This window comes from Periplaneta americana, chromosome 3 (assembly GCF_040183065.1).
Source record: "Periplaneta americana isolate PAMFEO1 chromosome 3, P.americana_PAMFEO1_priV1, whole genome shotgun sequence".
Lineage (NCBI taxonomy): Eukaryota > Metazoa > Arthropoda > Insecta > Blattodea > Blattidae > Periplaneta > Periplaneta americana.
Window position 1 is genome coordinate 178,128,326 of NC_091119.1, and position 18,907 is coordinate 178,147,232.

General features: G+C 34.2%; 1 protein-coding gene across 5 annotated transcripts in view; it reads left to right on the forward strand.

Annotated features, from left to right (window-relative positions):
- The window catches only part of LOC138696857 (zwei Ig domain protein zig-8-like), a 1,911,002-nt gene that overhangs the window by 1,658,283 nt on the left and 233,812 nt on the right, over positions 1–18,907 (forward strand). For all 5 annotated transcript variants that reach the window (XM_069822306.1, XM_069822304.1, XM_069822309.1 and 2 more), the window contains one exon: positions 3,258–3,471. In XM_069822306.1, the coding sequence (XP_069678407.1) occupies positions 3,258–3,471 (214 nt within the window). The remainder of the gene's footprint in view (positions 1–3,257; positions 3,472–18,907) is intronic.

The window sequence follows — 18,907 nt, forward strand, 5'->3', positions numbered from 1 at the left end:
GAATAACAATATTAATATTATTTACACTTATCATTTCAAAAAGACATATTGTAGGATATGCATCATTGAAATTTAACTGCAATAGTAATGCAATACATTAAACCCATTAAAACCAAAATTAGCATTGTTGTGTTGTATCACGTGTTGATTTCAGGTCTCAAATGTGCTCAAAATGGCCTCAATTTACTGCCAGAAATGGATTGCTTAATTTTAACCAATGTTATTCCTTTGTTTTATTAGCTTTATTCACTTGTATCTATTAGGTTTTATCTGCAATTGTTTAATCCAAAGCCTCCTCAAATTGATGTACTGAGACATTAAAATTTCCGTATATTCAGTACACATGCATTGCCATCAAAAGAGGTCATTTTTTACAAAAGAATAGTTTATAAATACGATAGCAAAAAAATATGATTTTGTACCTACTGAGGCCCGAAGAATCCAAAAATGGGGAAATAGGTACATGGTGCCATTTAAAAAAATAGACTCATTGGCACAACCTTTATAAATGAAGTGTAGTACTTGAAAACATGTTCAAAATATTCCGTCTCTGATACGCTACAACTTTTACATAAATAGTTTCTTTATAAAATTAGAAATAAGAAAGTTGCAAGCATTGTTCCATACTTTTTACTCACCCTGTATATCCAAATGTATACAAAATTAACAACAGCCTTCTCTACTTCTATAGTCTTCGGTTTGTGATGTTTTCAGAGCTAGATTTTTTTATACACACTTTTAACGCTTTATATCACTTAGGAATATGATTAAAATAACAACTTTTATGTGTTAAACCCGGTTCAGACGGTGCGTGTTTCTGTGATGGATTCCAAGGTGGCTGCGCGGATGGGTAGCCTGCGTGCTCACTGGCTGGCTCCCGTGTTGCCTACGGTGATGGTAGTTGTTCACACGGAGCTGGCTCTTTTCACAGTTCAAATTGGAAAATCATCTGCTGCTTCATCTGTTGCCAAGACTCATGGTCAAAAAGAAACTAAACCGTGAGTGGAAAACAACTAAAGTCGTACATAAGAGTAGTAAATGTCGTAATAAAGTAATTAAGCCATAAATGCAAAACAGCTAAAGTCCGATATTTAATTGTTGTTTCTTAGAAACTATAGATATAGAAAAAACAGGTTTAGTTGGAAAACAACGAACATGGCGACATTATATGATCATCTTTGGTTTCCAGCCTGCAAACCATCACGAAAAATAGCAAGGAACCTACCCTCGAAATCCAGCAAGCTAGTCATTCAAGGACCCACCAGAGCCCTTTACTTCCGGCGAGTGACCACGCAGGCTACCCATCCGCGCAGCCACCTTGGAATCCATCACAGAAACACGCACCGTCTGAATGGGCTTTAAAATGAAAAATTAAGTTGTGAAATCCCTAGTTGACTAATTTTCGTCTCGTATCAGTTATATTGATTGAACAGTTTCCGAAATAAAACATTAAATAGTAACCTGTCACTTTTATCAGTTCAGTTATTTTCCTCTCAAGTAAACGACGATTTAACAACAAAATTAATCTGGCTTTTATCTTGTGTAAGTCATGCTAGATATCTGTGTCTCCAAAGTAAATTGTGGTGTGTCATTTCTTGCTGTTCTGCAGGAGCGACCATGTAAAGTTTAAACGAATATAGCTATAAAATCATAGTAAATATGATTCATAACAAGTAGACTGTGAGCAGTATGAGATGAAGATAAATGCAAAGAAGACGAAGACCATAGTTCTTGGAAGACAAATAAACAAGGTGAACGTGCGAATTCTAAATGAGGCAGTGGACAGCTTCAAATACTTGGGGTATAGTACAAGCAGTAATATGAACTCCTGCCAGTCAAAAGGAGGATAGCAATGGCCAAGGAAGCCAACTAAGGAGTGACCTACTGAAATGATTTCTTAGAGTGTAGAACTGTATGGGACAGAAACACGGACATTACGACGAAGTGAAGAAAAGCGACTAGAAGCACTTGAAATGTGGGTATGAAGAAGGAAGGATGTGTGAAATGGACAGACAGATGCTCGAGTGGCCAAAGTTTGTACAAGCATTTGGTTCAACATTATTAACATAGTGAAAAAAAAACTTTTTTTATCTGCTCCCATGAGAAAGTTTGCTTGCTAGCCCCAAAATATTTTCATAAGCATCTTATTCTCAGACACCCTCAACTTCTGTTCGTCTCTCAAAGTGAGAATCAAAGTTTCACAACCATACAGAACAAACGGTAATATAACTGTTTTAGAAATTCTAACTTTCAGTTTTTTTGAAAGCAAACTAGATGATAAAAGCTTCTCAAGCGAATAATAACAGGCATTTCCCATATTTATTCTGCGTTTAATTTCCTCCCGAGTGTCATTTATATTTGTTACTGTCGCTCCAAGTTATTTTAATTTTTCCACCTTCTCAAAGGATAAATTTCCAATTTTTATATTCCCATTTCATACTATGTTCTGATCAGAAGACATAATCATATAGCTTACTTTCTTTTTTTTTTTTCAGGAGTTTACTTCCAAATCTATCTCCATACTTGCTTCAAGTAAAATTTCCGTGTTTTCCCTAATCGTTTGTGAATATTTTCCTAATATATTGATGTCATCCGCATTAACAAGCAGCTGATGTAACACGTTCAATTCAAAACTCTCTCTGTTTTCCTTGACTTTACTAATAGCATATTCTACTTAGGCCTGTATCACTTGTAATATAATTTTATATTGATTTCATATTATATTTTCTCAAAGTTACACAACACAGAACTGTACGCATTGTATTCTTCGCCTGACATAATTAGGAACATTAAATCCAGACGTTTGAGATGGGCAGGGCATGTAGCACGTATGGGCGAATCCAGAAATGCATATAGAGTGTTAGTTGGGAGGCCGGAGGGAAAAATACCTTCAAGGAGGCCGAGACGTAGATGGGAAGATAATATTAAAATGGATTTGATGGAGGTGGGATATGATGAAAGAGAATGGATTAATCTTGCTCAGAATAGGGACCAATGGCGGGCATATGTGAGGGCGGCAATGAACCTCCGGATTCTCAAACGTATAACCCTGTATTTTGAGGCATAATTTCAAAAGCTTTAATAATACCAGTTGAGCAATGTGTTGCCTACTAACAAATGTTCAACGCATGTGCATTATTCTTTCTCTGTCTAGTCGTGAAGATATATTACCACGGAGTAAGTTACCCGTGGGATCGCATTATTATTAGGATTGCTGCGAGGCATACCGCTTGTGTCACGTTCTTGTCTGTGTCCAGGTGACCTGGATGCACCGGAAGCACGACTCCATGCACTTGCTGACGGTGGGACGCCACGCCTACAGCACGGACCAGAGGATCACCCTCAGCTTCCGCTACCCCAACAACTGGCGCCTGCAGATCAAGTACGTGACCCGGCGCGACGAGGGCCATTACGAGTGCCAAGTGGCCACTCACCCTCCTCGCGTCAAGAAGGTCTACCTCCGAGTGACGGGTGAGTCAAACGCCTTAATGTAGACCTCCTGCTTCGCGTACGTGATAAGAACAGTGGCCACAAACAACGGACTTAGGGTTATTTTTTTATTGGGTTATTTTACGACGCTGTATCAATATCTAGGTTATTTAGCGTCTGAATGATATTAAGGTGATAATGCCGGTGAAATGAGTCCGGGGTCCAGCACCGAAAGTTACCCAGCATTTGCTCGTGGACTTAGGGTATGGGACCAGATTCACATCGATAGAAAAGACAATACAAAGCTTCAAAAAGCAGGACATTGTTCGAAAATAGAGGACAGAAAATGTATACTTAGATTTAGGCTTAGGCCTATATAATATTATAAATTACATCATGTAATTATTATTATTATTATTATTATTATTATTATTATTATTATTATTATTATTATTATTATTATAGTCTCGACGCTGTTATTCTCGGCATGACTCCTCTTTGCTTACGTCTTAGGGAGTGAAGGCTCTATAAAGGCCAATTTTGTTCTTTCGTTGCCGAGCTACCAGACGAGGGATCTATTTGCCACACCGTTAAACATTATCATGTCGTAGCTGCTATGATAATAAATCAAACGCACTGTAATTCAGCAAATAATTGAGCGGCAAATAACGTCCTCGTGTGCTTTCTGCGAACGCCAACGAAAGAGCCAAAATGGCGGGCGATTATATTAAGTATTTATCGAGTCTTAGATAATGAATAACGTCATCATCAGCGAGTCACAAGACGCACACGTTTAAATGTAGCCGACCTGAAACGTGATTGGTTGACGGAAATAAGAGCGACGGGACTATAATAATAATAATAATAATAATAATAATAATAATAATAATAATAATAATAATAATAATATTTATTATTATTATTATTATTATTATTTATTTATACTAGCAGAGTTAAGGCATAGGGCCTTCTCTTACACTCTACCATGTCACAAAGTATACAAGCAGTTAAAATTTAACAAAAAGTTACAGAACAGAATACTAACATATTGCAAAAAAAATAATAATAGCATAATAAAATCGACACTAAACAACATGAAAATAAGACCATAATAGAAAAAAGGAAGTAAAATACATTGGAATATAGCAAAAGCAACTCATTTGGTACAAATGGTTAATGTGGAAAACGTAAGGAAGAATATAACAAAATAGAATGTAATAAAATAATAATAAAAAAGAAAAAAAAGAAAATTAAATAAAACTCACAATAAAAGGCTACGATAATAAATTCATAATTATACTTAAAAGTATGTTAATATTTCAAAAATAATTATGATAAAACTTAATAATAATGCTTTTACAGTTAGCTACATATGAAAGTCAAGGGAACTGTAATTATTAAAGAGGACAGAAAATATATACCATATTTAGATTTAGGCTTAGGCCTACATTATACTTAAAATTATGTCAATATTTATTTTATTACAGTATACTTACGATAAAACTTAATAATACAAAATAATTTTACAGTTAACTATTATGTTATGTTTTAAAATGCACTTAAATCACGTGGTAATTAATGCATATAGAAAATTAGGATTTATAATCAGAAATGCAAAAGAATTTAAAAATATAAATACTATTGATACTCTATATAAAACTATAGTTAGAAGTAAGCTAGAGTATGCGTCTGTAATATGGTCACCTCAGTTCCAGTCCCATCAGATGCAAATAGAAAGGATACAGAAAAGATTTTTATGTTATTTATATTTTTAAAAACATCACGTGTCGTCTTATGACAAGGAAATTTCATATAATCAGTTACTTTCGAATTTAATTATAAAACTTTAACATCTCGACGATTAATAAATAGTCAAATTTTACTGTATAAGACTGTTAATGGTATATTGAATAACTGTGATTTTCTTAATTCCTTCAGTTCAACGTAAAAAAAACAGAATTACGCCATAGGCAACCTTTTGTTATTCCCATTCCTAGAACTGTTTTCCTCAAGAACTCTCCATTCTTTGTTACATGTAATACAACTCTCCGTCTTTCAACTGTGATTCTCAATTAGATTTCAGTTTAACAGTTAAAAAAGTTCATACAATATTAAAAAGAATTGTATTTCCTTAGATATTTAAATTAGGAAGAAGTGTATTATAATGTTTTTACTATAGTTTTTAAATAATTTTGCATCATTATATTGACATTTGGCACTATATTAACTGCAATATTATTCTAGCATCTATTACCGTTATGTATTTTCTTTCTTTCGTTTGTGTTGTTTGTTTTGTTGTTTTTTTTTTCTTATTATGTATTTTGTGTATGTATCTGTGTAAGGCACCTGTAATTGGAAGCCTGCTTCTGTTGGTGGTGGATTTAAATAAATAAATTCCTTACATATGAAAGCCAAGGGTACTATAATTATTATTAAAATAGAAAAAAAAAAAAGACCGCACAAAATGTGAATGTCATATTATTTGTATACAAAAGGAGTTATGATCGTTGGCAAAGAGTATATTCTGTCGATACTGCTGCCACCTACAGGAAAATTACTTGAAAAATCAGATCAGATAATTTCAAAATAGCGGACATACAAGTTACGAAAAGGAGGACATTTCTTGATTTTTTTAAAATCCGCTCGGTCCCGGACAAAGGCCTAAAAGGGAGGACATGTCCGGACAAAAGAGGACGCCTGGTCACCCTAATTTGGGTCACTCAAAATATTGGATGGTAAGAATAAAAGTGAGTGTATACAATATACTCGACTTTTTTTTTAGTAAATACTCTCGTTTGTAAGAATAAAAAAATTGAGTACCTACTCATTTTTTATTACATACTTATAACTAAACAGCGGGAAAGAGTCAAATAAACGTCATGTTTACGGTTTACAAGTACTGTACGCATAGACTATGGCACGCTTCCCAAGTAGGTACAACACGGTACTGTCCGCAGAGAGCACCACGCGAACATCGAAAACAACTGCCACTCTGCGTTCTCAGTCAGTCCACGTCCGTACGTGAACAGAGAACATTGAGATACGTAAACATATTATTCATTTATGTTCAGTGAAGTGATCATAATGCCGAAGATAGATGTTAAAAAACATAGGGTGTTTTCTTTAATACAAGAATATTGTGTCGACAATTTTAGTAGTGATTCTGGTGGAACAATTAAAAGGATTTTGTGCATTAAAAAGGATAACAAAACAGTCGATAGAACATCAATGTAATACACAGAAACACTTGAAAAATGTTGCTCTATGTTAGATGAAAATAAGGGTTCGAGTTCAAAATCCGCCTCAAATATGAAATATGACTTTTGCCAAGATTTATGTTCAATTATGATAAGTTGCAATATTCCATTCAAAACGTTGGACAATACTCACTTTAAAGGGTTTATAGAAAGTACACAAAATATCAGCCACCTTCTGAATCATCGATCGAAAACAGTTCTTACCTGCACGCGCCTCTAGTATGCCTACAGTGCTTACGTAAACAACAGCCCTCTGACGAGACAAACTACTCGCGTTGTAGTTATCTTCACATCCGATTGACTTTTTTTCAGCTGTCTACTTATAACCTGGAAGCATAGTAGAATATACTCAAGCGTCCATCTTGCACATGATATATACTCATGTTTGGTAAGAATAAAAGCTAGTATATTCTCATTTTTATACGTTCGTTCTCATGCTATTTTGAACATGATTTGTAGCAGACACAGTTCTGAGTAGGCCTATTTGTTGATTTTTGTTCAGTTTAGAATTAAGTCTGAAAAAGTGGCAGAATTTGTGAACGATGTAATGCATCATGGAAAAATATACAAAAAGACGTGAACGTGTGAATTCAAAAAACTTCAGAAGCCTTTAACGTTTCACAAAAGTGAATGTAGATTGGTTAAACACGTAGCATTTGTTCTTCACAAAAGACATGACCTATAAAACTATGAATGCCTATCAAGTTATAAGAGTAGATTGTATTGTTAATTATAATTAATAATTATTGTTTATTTTGTAAAATATGAATTGCAAAATGAAATTACTTGTAACTTTATAATACAGTGGACTCTCCTAAGTTCGACTGAACAGAATTGAAAGTTGAGTCCAATAATGGTAGTGGGTGTGGCAGATGAAATGAATACAAATTCTTATTGGTTACCCATCAACGAATACAGTACTGTACTTGCATTTCCTGCCCGCCCCGAGACTTGTGTATGCGCTTCTAGTACCACAGTGGGTTTCGACAGTTCCGTCTCACAAACGGCACAATTCTCAAATAGAAAAAGAAGAGTTCATTAATTTAAAATCAGTGATTAAATATGGATGTCCTAATAATAAAATATTCTCTTTTCCTTTAACAAAAGTATCACTACAAGACACAGAACCAATTCCCATTCAAATGGCAAACCCATTTCTTAGTGCCCGTATAGGGGCGTGTATAATTCTCCTACGTAAGCAGTCGAACTATAGGATGTCGAACTTGATTTCTGTCGAACTTAACAGCTTTCACTGCACAATGTTGCAGCTTTCAGACATTTTATCTATACAAATAACTCCATTTAGAAACGTATTTTAAGGCTCGATAATGGAATAGAATCCGTAGAGCGGCTGTGACGACACTAGCGTCGTTTAAGTGTTGAAGACTGTTCGTAAAGTTTTGTGAACTGAAAATAAAAATATGTTGTTATGAAAATGTCACGCTTGAAGCAATACAACTAGGGGCTGGACTTGTTGAAAACGTTGTGAGATATTTGTCTCGGTGCGATGCGCTACGTTTGATTTAACCATAAAACATTCGTAAACGAACTCACGGGAAGACACGTCGCGTCACTGCTCTGTATGACGACTTTGTCATAAAATTACTTTACAGTCTATAAAACAACATGTACGCTGCCAACCATCCATTAATTCAGGGGTGTTCAAAACAGTGGCCGTGATTTATTCAGTATCAAATTTAGAACCTTGTTGCTTAACTGAAGGCGATTTATTGATCAGATTTGATGTCTAATTTGTAATAAGGTTAGAAAAGTTTGTAGAAAGGAATAAAAATAAAGTGGCACGTTTTTGCTGTTCTTGATATTTATTTTGAGCATGGTTGGGATTGTAAAAATGTTTGGAGATTGAAATAACATTTTAATATTTCGTTTAGCACGATTGCCTGTGTGTGTGTGTGTGTGTGTGTGTGTGTTTTTTTTTTTGCTGTATTTACAACTATTGCCGTTAGTCCTTGAAAATTAGAATTCCCACACAGAAACCTGCTACTAGGAAAACCATTCTTCATAACATAGCTGTACTGAAATAAACCCATTACAGTCACTTATTGTTACTTAGTTACCATTACAGAGCAGTTTTGAGAAGGCTTTGGAATAATATTACTCTAAATTTTCAATGCATAATATATTGGATTAGCAATTTTTAAAATATGATCGTGCAAAAAATGTTGTACATACACGTTTGTGAAGTGAATTATAAAATCTCGGAAATTGAAAAACGAGCTCTGCCAAAGATTTTGTTAAAATCAAATATACCGGTACTCATAAAGATTAATAGAAATTAATAATGCAAATAAAATATATGTATAGAAAGTCAAAGATTTAAACTAGGAAAGAGTAAGACGAAGACAATAAGATTAAGAAGACTAATAAGAAGATTGGAAGAAATAAGTAAATAAATAAATAAAGATAGATAGGAAGAAAGAAAGAAGGAAAGAAAGAAAGAATGGAACAAAGAAAAAAAGAGAGAAGGAAGGAAAGAAATACATAAGAATGGAAAAAGAAAAAACGGAATAAATAAATAAATAAATAAATAAATAAATAAATAAATAAATAAATAAATAAATAAATAAGAAAAAAGAAAGAGAGAAAGGAAGGAAAAAAGAACGAAAGAAATAAAGAAAGAAGAAAACAGAAGAATGAGAGAAAAGGAAGAAAAAAAAGAAATGAAGAAAAACAGAAGAAAGAAAGAAAGAATGAACAAAAGGAAGGAAGAAAGAAAGAAAGAAGAAGAAAGAAAGAGAGTAAGAACGGAAGAAGGAAAGAAAAAGAAAGAAGAGAAGAAAGGAAAAAGGAAAAAAGAAAGAAAGAAGAAGAAGGAAAGAAGAAAGAAAGAAAGAAAGTAAGAATTAATGAACAAAAGAAAAAAAGAAAAAGAAAGAAAGAGAGGAAGAACGGAAGAAGGAAAGAAAAAAGAAAGAACAAAAGAAAGGAAAAAAGGAAGAAAGAAAGAAAAACAGAAGGAAGAAAGAAGAAGGAAAGAATGAACAAAAGAAAAAAGAAAAAGAAAGAAAGAGAGGAAGAACGGAAGAAGGAAAGAAGAGAAAGAAAGAACGAAAGGAAAAAGGAAGAAGCAAAGAAAAAGGAAAGAACAACAGAAGAAAGAAAGAAAAAGAAAGGAAGAAAAAAGGAAGAAATTAAAAAACAGAAAAAATAAAGAAAGAATGAACAAAAGAAAGGAAGAAAGAAAAAGAAAAAAAGAAAGAAAGTAAGAACGGAAGAAGGAAAGAAAAAAGAAAGAAAGTAAGAATGGAAGAAGGAAAGAAAAATTAAAGAACGGAAGAAAGGAGAAAAGGAAGAAAGAAAGAAAAACAGAAGAAAGAAAGAAGAAAAAATGAAGAAAAACAGAAGGAAGAAAGAAAGAAAGAATAAATGAACAAAAGAAAAAAGAAAAAGAAAGAAAGAGAGGAAGATCGGAAGAAGGAAAAAAGAAAGAAAGAACGAAAGAAAGGAAAAAAGGAAGGAAGAAATAAAAAGTAAAGAAATAAATAAGAAAGAAAAAAGAATGAAAGGAAGAAATAAAGAAAAAGGTAATAAAAAGGAATGAGAAAGAGAAGTATTTTGAACTTAACAAAGTTTTGGACCGACTTTGAAAACTGTTTACACTTTCGTAACTTGAAGAAATATATTTTATGGGTTGGGATTGCTTCTATAAGCAATGCCTCGCTTCCCTGGAACGTTCTACACGAACATAATTGATATCAAGGCAAGGTTTTCATTGATAAATGAAATAAAATTTAGCTAGAAGACTTCGAATAATTTTATATAAACAGTCCCTCAAACGACATTAAACGCCGTATGAATGGAAAGTCAAACAAGATAATTCGCCTCTCAGTTCAAGAATGTAAGCACTTAGACTGCTAATAATGAAAAGAAAAGTTCTGAAACTAAAATATTCTAACAAAGCAGAAGGAAGCAGTCGGAAGATAAATAGCGCAGGCACAGGTTGAAGAATGCTGATGAGGTATATAGAGAGGAAGAGGTTAGTCAGGAAGAGGAGGGGGCATAAATCAAAAGAGGCATCTGCAACGACTGTGAAGGAAGTGCGCGAAATGAAAACAATGGCAAAACGGAGAGACAAAAAACCATATAGAAAATATATTATGATTAGATTTCTGAGAAAGATGACTCCAATCAAAAGAGAAGTAGAATGCTTGCTGCGACTCTTGATTTCGCAAAAAGAGAGAGAGACTTATGAGCAACGACCTAGGGCAATGTTCCCTTCAGTAGGAAAGTTTTAAACAAACAGATAAAGCTGAGGTTGGAGACGTTATATTGAAACAGACGAGAAAAAACTGAATATGAGAAATAAATGTCAATTCTTACCAGAGACATAATAAATCGTGAAAACAGAACCTTATATACAGGGTGATTCACGAGGATTTATCGTCCTTTACGGAGCTTATTTCCGAAGACATTCTGAGCAAAAAATTTCATATGAACGTTTGTCCTAATCTTTATATTTTCAGAATTACACTAATTTGAAGTTGTTTGTAAAATACCAGTATTCTTGAGTTTTAAGAGTAAAAGAATATTACAGATAAAGAATGAACTATTCAGGAGTATCATTTATTTAATTAGCTAGTACTCTGAAGCTGAAAATGTGTTGTGAATTCCATAGTTGCTTCGTACAGAATTTCTTTTTCGATTTTTAACTACAACATTTTCTTACGAATTTATCACAAAAATTGTTACAAATCACGCCACTCGTGTACATTCTTTAAGACTGTACTGTAGGATGCATAATTAAACTGTAAAGAATCAAGTTCCTAAAGTCGTATTATTTGTAACAATTGAAGCGATAAGAACAATAACCATTCCAGTCCACTTTTGGGCATTCATTTTTTGCAAATTTTAAATTAAATTTTGGATCTTTCCACAAGTGTTACGACTTTAAAGTTGGTATACTACTTTGTCTTGATCTCTAAAACAATAAAAAATATTACATGCAAAAAATAATAATTATGTAAGAATTTTTTTTTTGCATTTTTTCTCGAAACTTGTGTAAATGAACTTGAATGGCTATTGTTCTCACTGCTTCAATTTTTGTTATAAATGCGTAAAATGATTTAATGTTTAGTTAAAAATTGAAAAATAAAATCTGTAGAAAGCAATTAACAACACATTTTTAGCTTCAGAACACTAGGCAATTAAAGAAATGATTCTTCTCAACAGTTCATTCTGTATTTGCAATATTTTTTTACCTTTAAAACTAAAGAAGAAAGGTATTTTACTAAAAATTTCAAATTAATGTAACTCTGAAAATATTGAGATTACGACACATGTTTATATGACAATTTTTTTTTCCAGAATGTCTTCGAAAATAATCTCCGTAAGGAACAATAATCCTCGGGAATCTCCCTGTATATCTATTGCATTTTTGTGCGGTTAAGAGAACTTATAGAATTATTATAACTTTTTCATTCATTACGTCTTTGACAAGATAGTTACATAATTTTGTAGACATTATGAACCGACAAGTTGCAAATATACGGAGTGGACACAAGTCTCGATCCATTTTTGAGTAAACTTTGGAATTTATTTATTGTTTCACACTAATCTATTAGTACGCTGAGTATTGAAGAACGGGTGGCTGTTGTCGATGCTCGATTGCGCGTTTTAACATATCCAGAGGTGCAACAGGAGTTTACACGTAAATTCCGAAAATCGGCGCCAACACAAGAAAACATCCGATTTCTTGTTAATAAATTTCAGAGGACAGGAAATGTCGATGAGTCACATTCTGGTAGAGCAGATTGTGGAACGTATTCGAGAAGCCATCGAGAGGAGCCCTCAATAATCGAGTCGTCGTTTAAGTAACCAGCTAGATAGGCCAAGATCAGCTGTTTTGAAGTTCACACCGAAAAAGTAGCTTATGACATTCAGGTGTTGCACAAACTAGACGATGAAGATTATGCAGCTCCTAGACAGTGTGTTATGATTTAATTGAGGCCGAAAGTAAATGTATGACTTGGGTTCACAAAAACCACTTTTTATTGAGTCATAGGTACAGCAGGATGACATTGTTGACACCGTTATCTTTCAACAAGATGAAGCACTGCCCCATTTTTCGTTAGTTGTGACAACATACCTCAAACAACGCTTTTCCAACTGATGAATAGGCATAGGTTCTACACATGTATGGCCACGGCCATCACGTTCACCTGATTTGACGTCCGTAGACTTTTTTTCTTGGGGCTTATCAAGTCACGAGTGTACAAAATCAGAGTAAGAAATATACAGGACCTGAAGAATCTAATTCCAGAAGCATCTCTAGCGAACTCTGGAGAGGTGCTTACGAATATCATTAGGGCTTCATCCAAACGTTGGACACAATGCTGTGAAATGGATGACGGTCATGTTAAATTACGATGAATTGCATTTGTACACACCATAGCAATAACCCTATGTACAGTTTATAACCATTATTTCAATAAACTGGATCGGGACATTATGCTCACTCTGTATTCAATACAAGTTTATTGTAATCCGTCAACAACCGTGTGAATGTGAATGAAGTATCAATTTTTACATTAGTAATACAGAGATGACTGATTTGACGAGTACGTTCCCCGTTCGAGCTTCTTCAGGTTGAAAGTTTAGTTTTAGAAAGCCCAATAACAGCACTAACTAATCTAATGGAAATTCAAATATATAATTACTGTAAATATAGAAAAATGTAATAAAATGTAAAATACACGCTATAATACATAACCACCAAGCTTCAATAATACACCAGCTAAAAGTATTGAAACATGAACGACATATTACAGTACATCTTTACCATTTATTGTAATATAAAGTTTAAATAATAAAATCTGTGCAATAATCTAAAGTAATATACACCGTATCCCGCGTACAGGGATCGAGAAATAAATGCTAACCACTTAAAATCAGATGAATGTATTGTTTTGATTTACATCTGAGAAGATGCAGAAACTGTCCCAGTTTATGCATCAATGGTTTAAAAACAGTTGGATATTCATGCGCATTCGCACTAGCGTTTATCTTGGAAACAAGCCTGGCGCCATTCAGTGGAACATTCCGTCATTGGACCATTCTCCTTCATCGAGGCGACAGTCACAGGGAATGTGTATCTCGACATGTGCAGAACTTTTGTTGTTGATCAACTCCCCCAAGATCGGTTTTTCAGCAACATGGGGTTCCACCCCATTAGTATGGAGCAGTGAGTGGCTTCTTGAATGAAAACTTTCACAATAGGTTGATCGGAAAAGGAGAATTCTTTTTTTAGTTGGTTATTTAAAGACGCTGTATCAACTACTAGGTTATTTAGCGTCGAAAAAAAAATGTTATGTTTTACTCAACGACGCTCGCAACTGCAGAGGTTATATCAGCGTCACCGGATGTGCCGGAATTTTGTCCCGCAGGAGTTCTTTTACATGCCAGTAAATCTACTGACATAAGCCTGTCACATTTAACCACACTTAAATGTCATCGACCTGGCCCGGGATCGAACCCGCAACCTTGGGCATAGAAGGCCAGCGCTGTACCAAATCGCCAACCAGGTCGACTTTAGCGTCGATGAGATTGGTGATAGCGAGATGAGATTTTCCGAGATGCACAGAGGATTTGCCATAAATTACCTGGCATTCACCTTACGGTTGGAAAAACCTCGGAAAAACCCAATCAGGTAATCAGCCCAAGCGGGGATCGAACCCGCGTCCGAACGTAACTTCAGACCGGTAGGCAACCTCCTTAACCAACTGAGCCACGCAGGTGGCGGAGAATCCTTGTTTAGCCACCTAGGTCACCCGACTTGACCTTTGTCTGGGGCTTAATGACAAATGTTGTGTACCAACGTGGTATAGTTGACACTTTGGAAAAGCTGAGACAACGCATTATAAATGTAACTGCGCTAATCACCCCACAAATGTTATGGAACACTTGGCAGAAGGTTGAGTACGTTTTGGATGTCTTCAGGGTAGCTCGAGGCGCACATATCGAGCTGCACTGGCCATTCTCCGAAACCCGGAGAGTTTTTACATCAAGTTGTACAAAACGTTATGTAATAAAACCATTATTTATACTTAGAATGGATCCTTTAACACAATAATTGTAGTATCCACATTCCATTTGATTAGTGTTGTAATAGAAGCCTAACATAGACTATGTATAAATGAACAAATAAAGCTCCTTAATTAACGAATGCTTTGTGGTTGGCTACTTCAGAGCTCCCATAACGGTGTAAAACTAACTCACTTAAAATGACTTTTAGAGAACACGGAGGTTCATTACCGCCCCCATATAATCCCGCCATCGGTCCCTATTCTGAGCAAGATTAATCCAGTCCCTACCATCATATCCCACCTATATCAAATCCAATTTATTATTATCCTCCCAACTACGTCTCGGCTCGTCTTTTTCCTCATATCTTCCAACTTACACTCTGTATACATTTGTGGAACACCCATACGTGCTACATGCCCTGCCTATCTCAAATGTCTGGATTTTTTTTAGTTGGTTATTTAACGACGCTGTATCAACTACTAGGTTATTTAGCGTCGATGAGATTGGTGATAGCGAGATGGTATTTGGCGAGATGAGGCCGAGGATTCGCCATAGATTACCTGGCATTCACCTTACGGTTGGGGAAAACCTCGAAAAAGCCCCAACCAGGTAATCAGCCCAAGCGGGGATCGAACCCGCGCCCGAGCGCAACTTCAGACCGGCAGGCAAGCGCCTTGACCGACTGAGCCACGCCGGTGGCTTGTCTGGATTTATTGTTCCTAATTATGTCAGGTGAAGAATACAATGCGTGCAGTTGTGCGTTGTGCAACTTTCACCATTCCCCTGTAATGTCATCCCTCTTAACCCCAGATATTTTACTAAGCACCTTATTCTCGATCATCCCTAACCTCATAAGAGGTGATGCTCGTTGTAACTTTTGTTACGATTTTTCTCATACAGAGAAAACCGTTCCACATTAAAAATATCATTCTTAAATATTATGTTACTTTTCGTAGAATAAATTTGAAGAATACGGTATGAAAGAAAGTGTTTCTTCTATCCGAGACATACTATTCTTAATTAAAGATAACTTAAGGCCTTATGAAAATGTAATGAGTGTAATACAAAACGCGCCTCTAAATCGGTGGAATGCTTTAGAACATCTACCATTAAGAGTCAAGACATTGCATCTTACGATATTTGGTTATTTCCAGCTATGGGAAAAGTGTTTCGAGGCAAGAATAAAATTTTCGTCGTGATCGAGAAATGTAACTCTCCTCTTCCATTATCCGGTAAAGCTAACGAAAAATAGCCTGCAGCATGTGTTTCAGAAGTGGATAGATGGTTGTTGGAATTGTTTCACTCTCCAAATAATTTACTTTGAAAAAGAAAAGATCATGATGTCGCCACTAGCTTCTCTCCCGAGGGAAGGGATGAAAATCATTGTTATGGCCTACCGCTTTTAAGAATCTACTGCCCTGTACAAGATCTGAACCTACAAACGCTGATCTAACAATAATCAGGATAACCATTAGACAGCGAGAACGACTAGGTTAGTAACTAATAATATTAGAGGAAGAGTTGCAAATATGGAATATAATTTTTTTTTTTTTTTTTTTTTTTTTTTTTTTTTTTTTTTTTTTTTTTTTTTTTTTTTTGGAACCTATATATTGTGAATTCTGAACGTAAAGTATCGTTCTGATTATCACTGAATGTCCCTGTGAATTGTACTCCGGACTTAGAAGTTCGTAAGATGTTATAAAATTTTTGAAAAATAATATATTTCCTCAAAATCTAAATATTTACTTAAAAAACGGAAGTACAAAATATGGAATACTATCAACAAGTTACAAGTTTAACAAAATTTAAGGTTATACATCTTGATTACATAACTTTTAACACTGTATCACTTCGGAAATATGTAAGATAAGAACTTTCTTGTGTTAAATTTTAACGTACCTTGTTAACATGTTGCGACCTATTTTGGGTCATCTTCAGAACTGGTCGTTGTTGGTCTTGGCGTCTCTTGTTTTCTGTGAGGGTGCGTTCGTAGTGTAGAGTCAACGATATTCTCAACACATAACTCAATTTCAAAACACATACACTCTTTGACTCTACACTACGAACGCACCCTCACAGGAAACAAGAGGCGCCAAGACCAACAACGACCAGTTCTGAAGATGACCCAAAATAGGTCGAAACATGTTAACAAGGTACGTTAAAATTTAACACAAAGTTCTTATCACACATATTCCGAAAATTTAAGAGTTCATAATCATAGTGGGCCAAGTGCCATTTACTAAAACCGTAGAAAACAAGGCTTAAAATGAAGTTATTACCATAATTCAACGGAAACATATAGTAAGTAATATAAAGTATATACATATTACAACTAAATAATATGTAAATCTTCATTAAAGTATGGTATACACTTAACTTTAATCCTTGCTTTCTCCGTTTTTTATAAATGGCACTTGGCCCACTATGGCTCTGAACCCTTCAATTGCAAAGTCAAAATGGTTTCCACTAAGAAAAACACAGCACAAGTATTCAGCATCTTCATTAGAAGGTGTTTTCTCAACCGTAATACTGAATCCATTATGAATCGTCTCTCATGTGTTTTCTAAGTTTGTTGAAGGTGAGGTTTCCATTCTCTACGGGTGCCAATACTAGTAACGAAACAGAAAATCAGGATTTAAAGATGGAATACTAATAATACTAGTATTTCATATTTGTGACAACTGATGTTGTAAGTCATAACCTCATAACTTATGATTTAAAAACGAAATCAATTACACATACAGTACATTGCTATAAACGTAGATTATTAATCTCTTTAAGAATTAATCATTTCATTAATATTTTTGTAACATTCAGGAATAACAATGTATATTAAAGAAAATAACTTACTGCCAAAATTTTAGCTTTACTCGAAAACGTATTAAGATAAACATTTCAACAGATCAAGCTTCTAACCGCAAACTAACACATTCCCGCGAAGGAGAGTATCAATGCGTAGTAATTTGGAAGGCTTCCGCTAGAATACAACTCGTAGCAAGTCGTATATCACACTATTTCATATTTGTCATAGAAATTACTTGGAAACAAATTTTGTCATGTTGTTTTTAAATAGTTTTATTAATAATGTTGTGTGTATATTTATTTTATAATTGATAATCAATGGTGCTTAATTATTACATTTTATTTTTATAACAATATTCATATTTAATTAATTATATTTATTTGCTATTAATTTCCGGATCCTCGTGGTCATCCTTAATTAAGGCCGGACGAGTTATTTCTCTCTCTCTCTGTCTCTCTCTCTCTCTCTACATTTCACCTATGTTCAATTGGTCAATTTATGTCCCTTCATCTGAAGATGATTTTTAAAAAATCGAAAATACTTGTGGATATATAACCTTGTGATGTAAAACTTAAAAACAGAAAATTGTTTTTTGTATTAATTGATAAGTTGTTGACTGAAATTGAGGCTGTAGCCGGAAAAAGGGCCCATAAGCAAAAGTCATGTTTCGAGAACACAAAGATTAAACCATTTATTTTTATGTAATTGCGATTTGAATGCACTTTACCAAAATAACAATTTACATACATTCATTTTTTTCATTTCATTTATTATATTCCATAAATCTTACATGAGCAATGAAGCTTTAAAATGTAGAACAAGTCAAAATTTTACAATATCACAATTACAATTTTTACAAATTTTTATAATTTTTACCATATTTTATAATTTTTTCAGTTTTACAATTTTGTAATTTTCAACAATTTTCTACAATCTTTTACAATATTTTGCCGAGATGTAGTGAGATGATGTGAGGCCCGAGGATTCACCAAAAGATTACCCGGAATTTGCCTTATGGTTCGAGAAAACCTCGGTGAAAACCCAACCAGGTAATCAGACCAAAGGGATATTTGTCTACAAGTTTTTGTTAAATAATGCATTGCGATTTTAATAGTGTTATAAATATATAATTTTATTGAAGTATTTTATAGGCCCTTTTCCAGAGAAAAAGTTTATTTTATCAAAATACTTTCAATATGATTATATTTTAGCAGAAATTAAACATCAGCATTGGACAATGCACATTATAGAGTTTTAGAAGTTTATAATCATTATAGTAAAATTATATTTCTTACATATATCTCATAGTTACGTCATAAATTGTACCGAATGCGTAAAAATCAAGGCCTGTTAGGTACCAGAATACAGATTACAG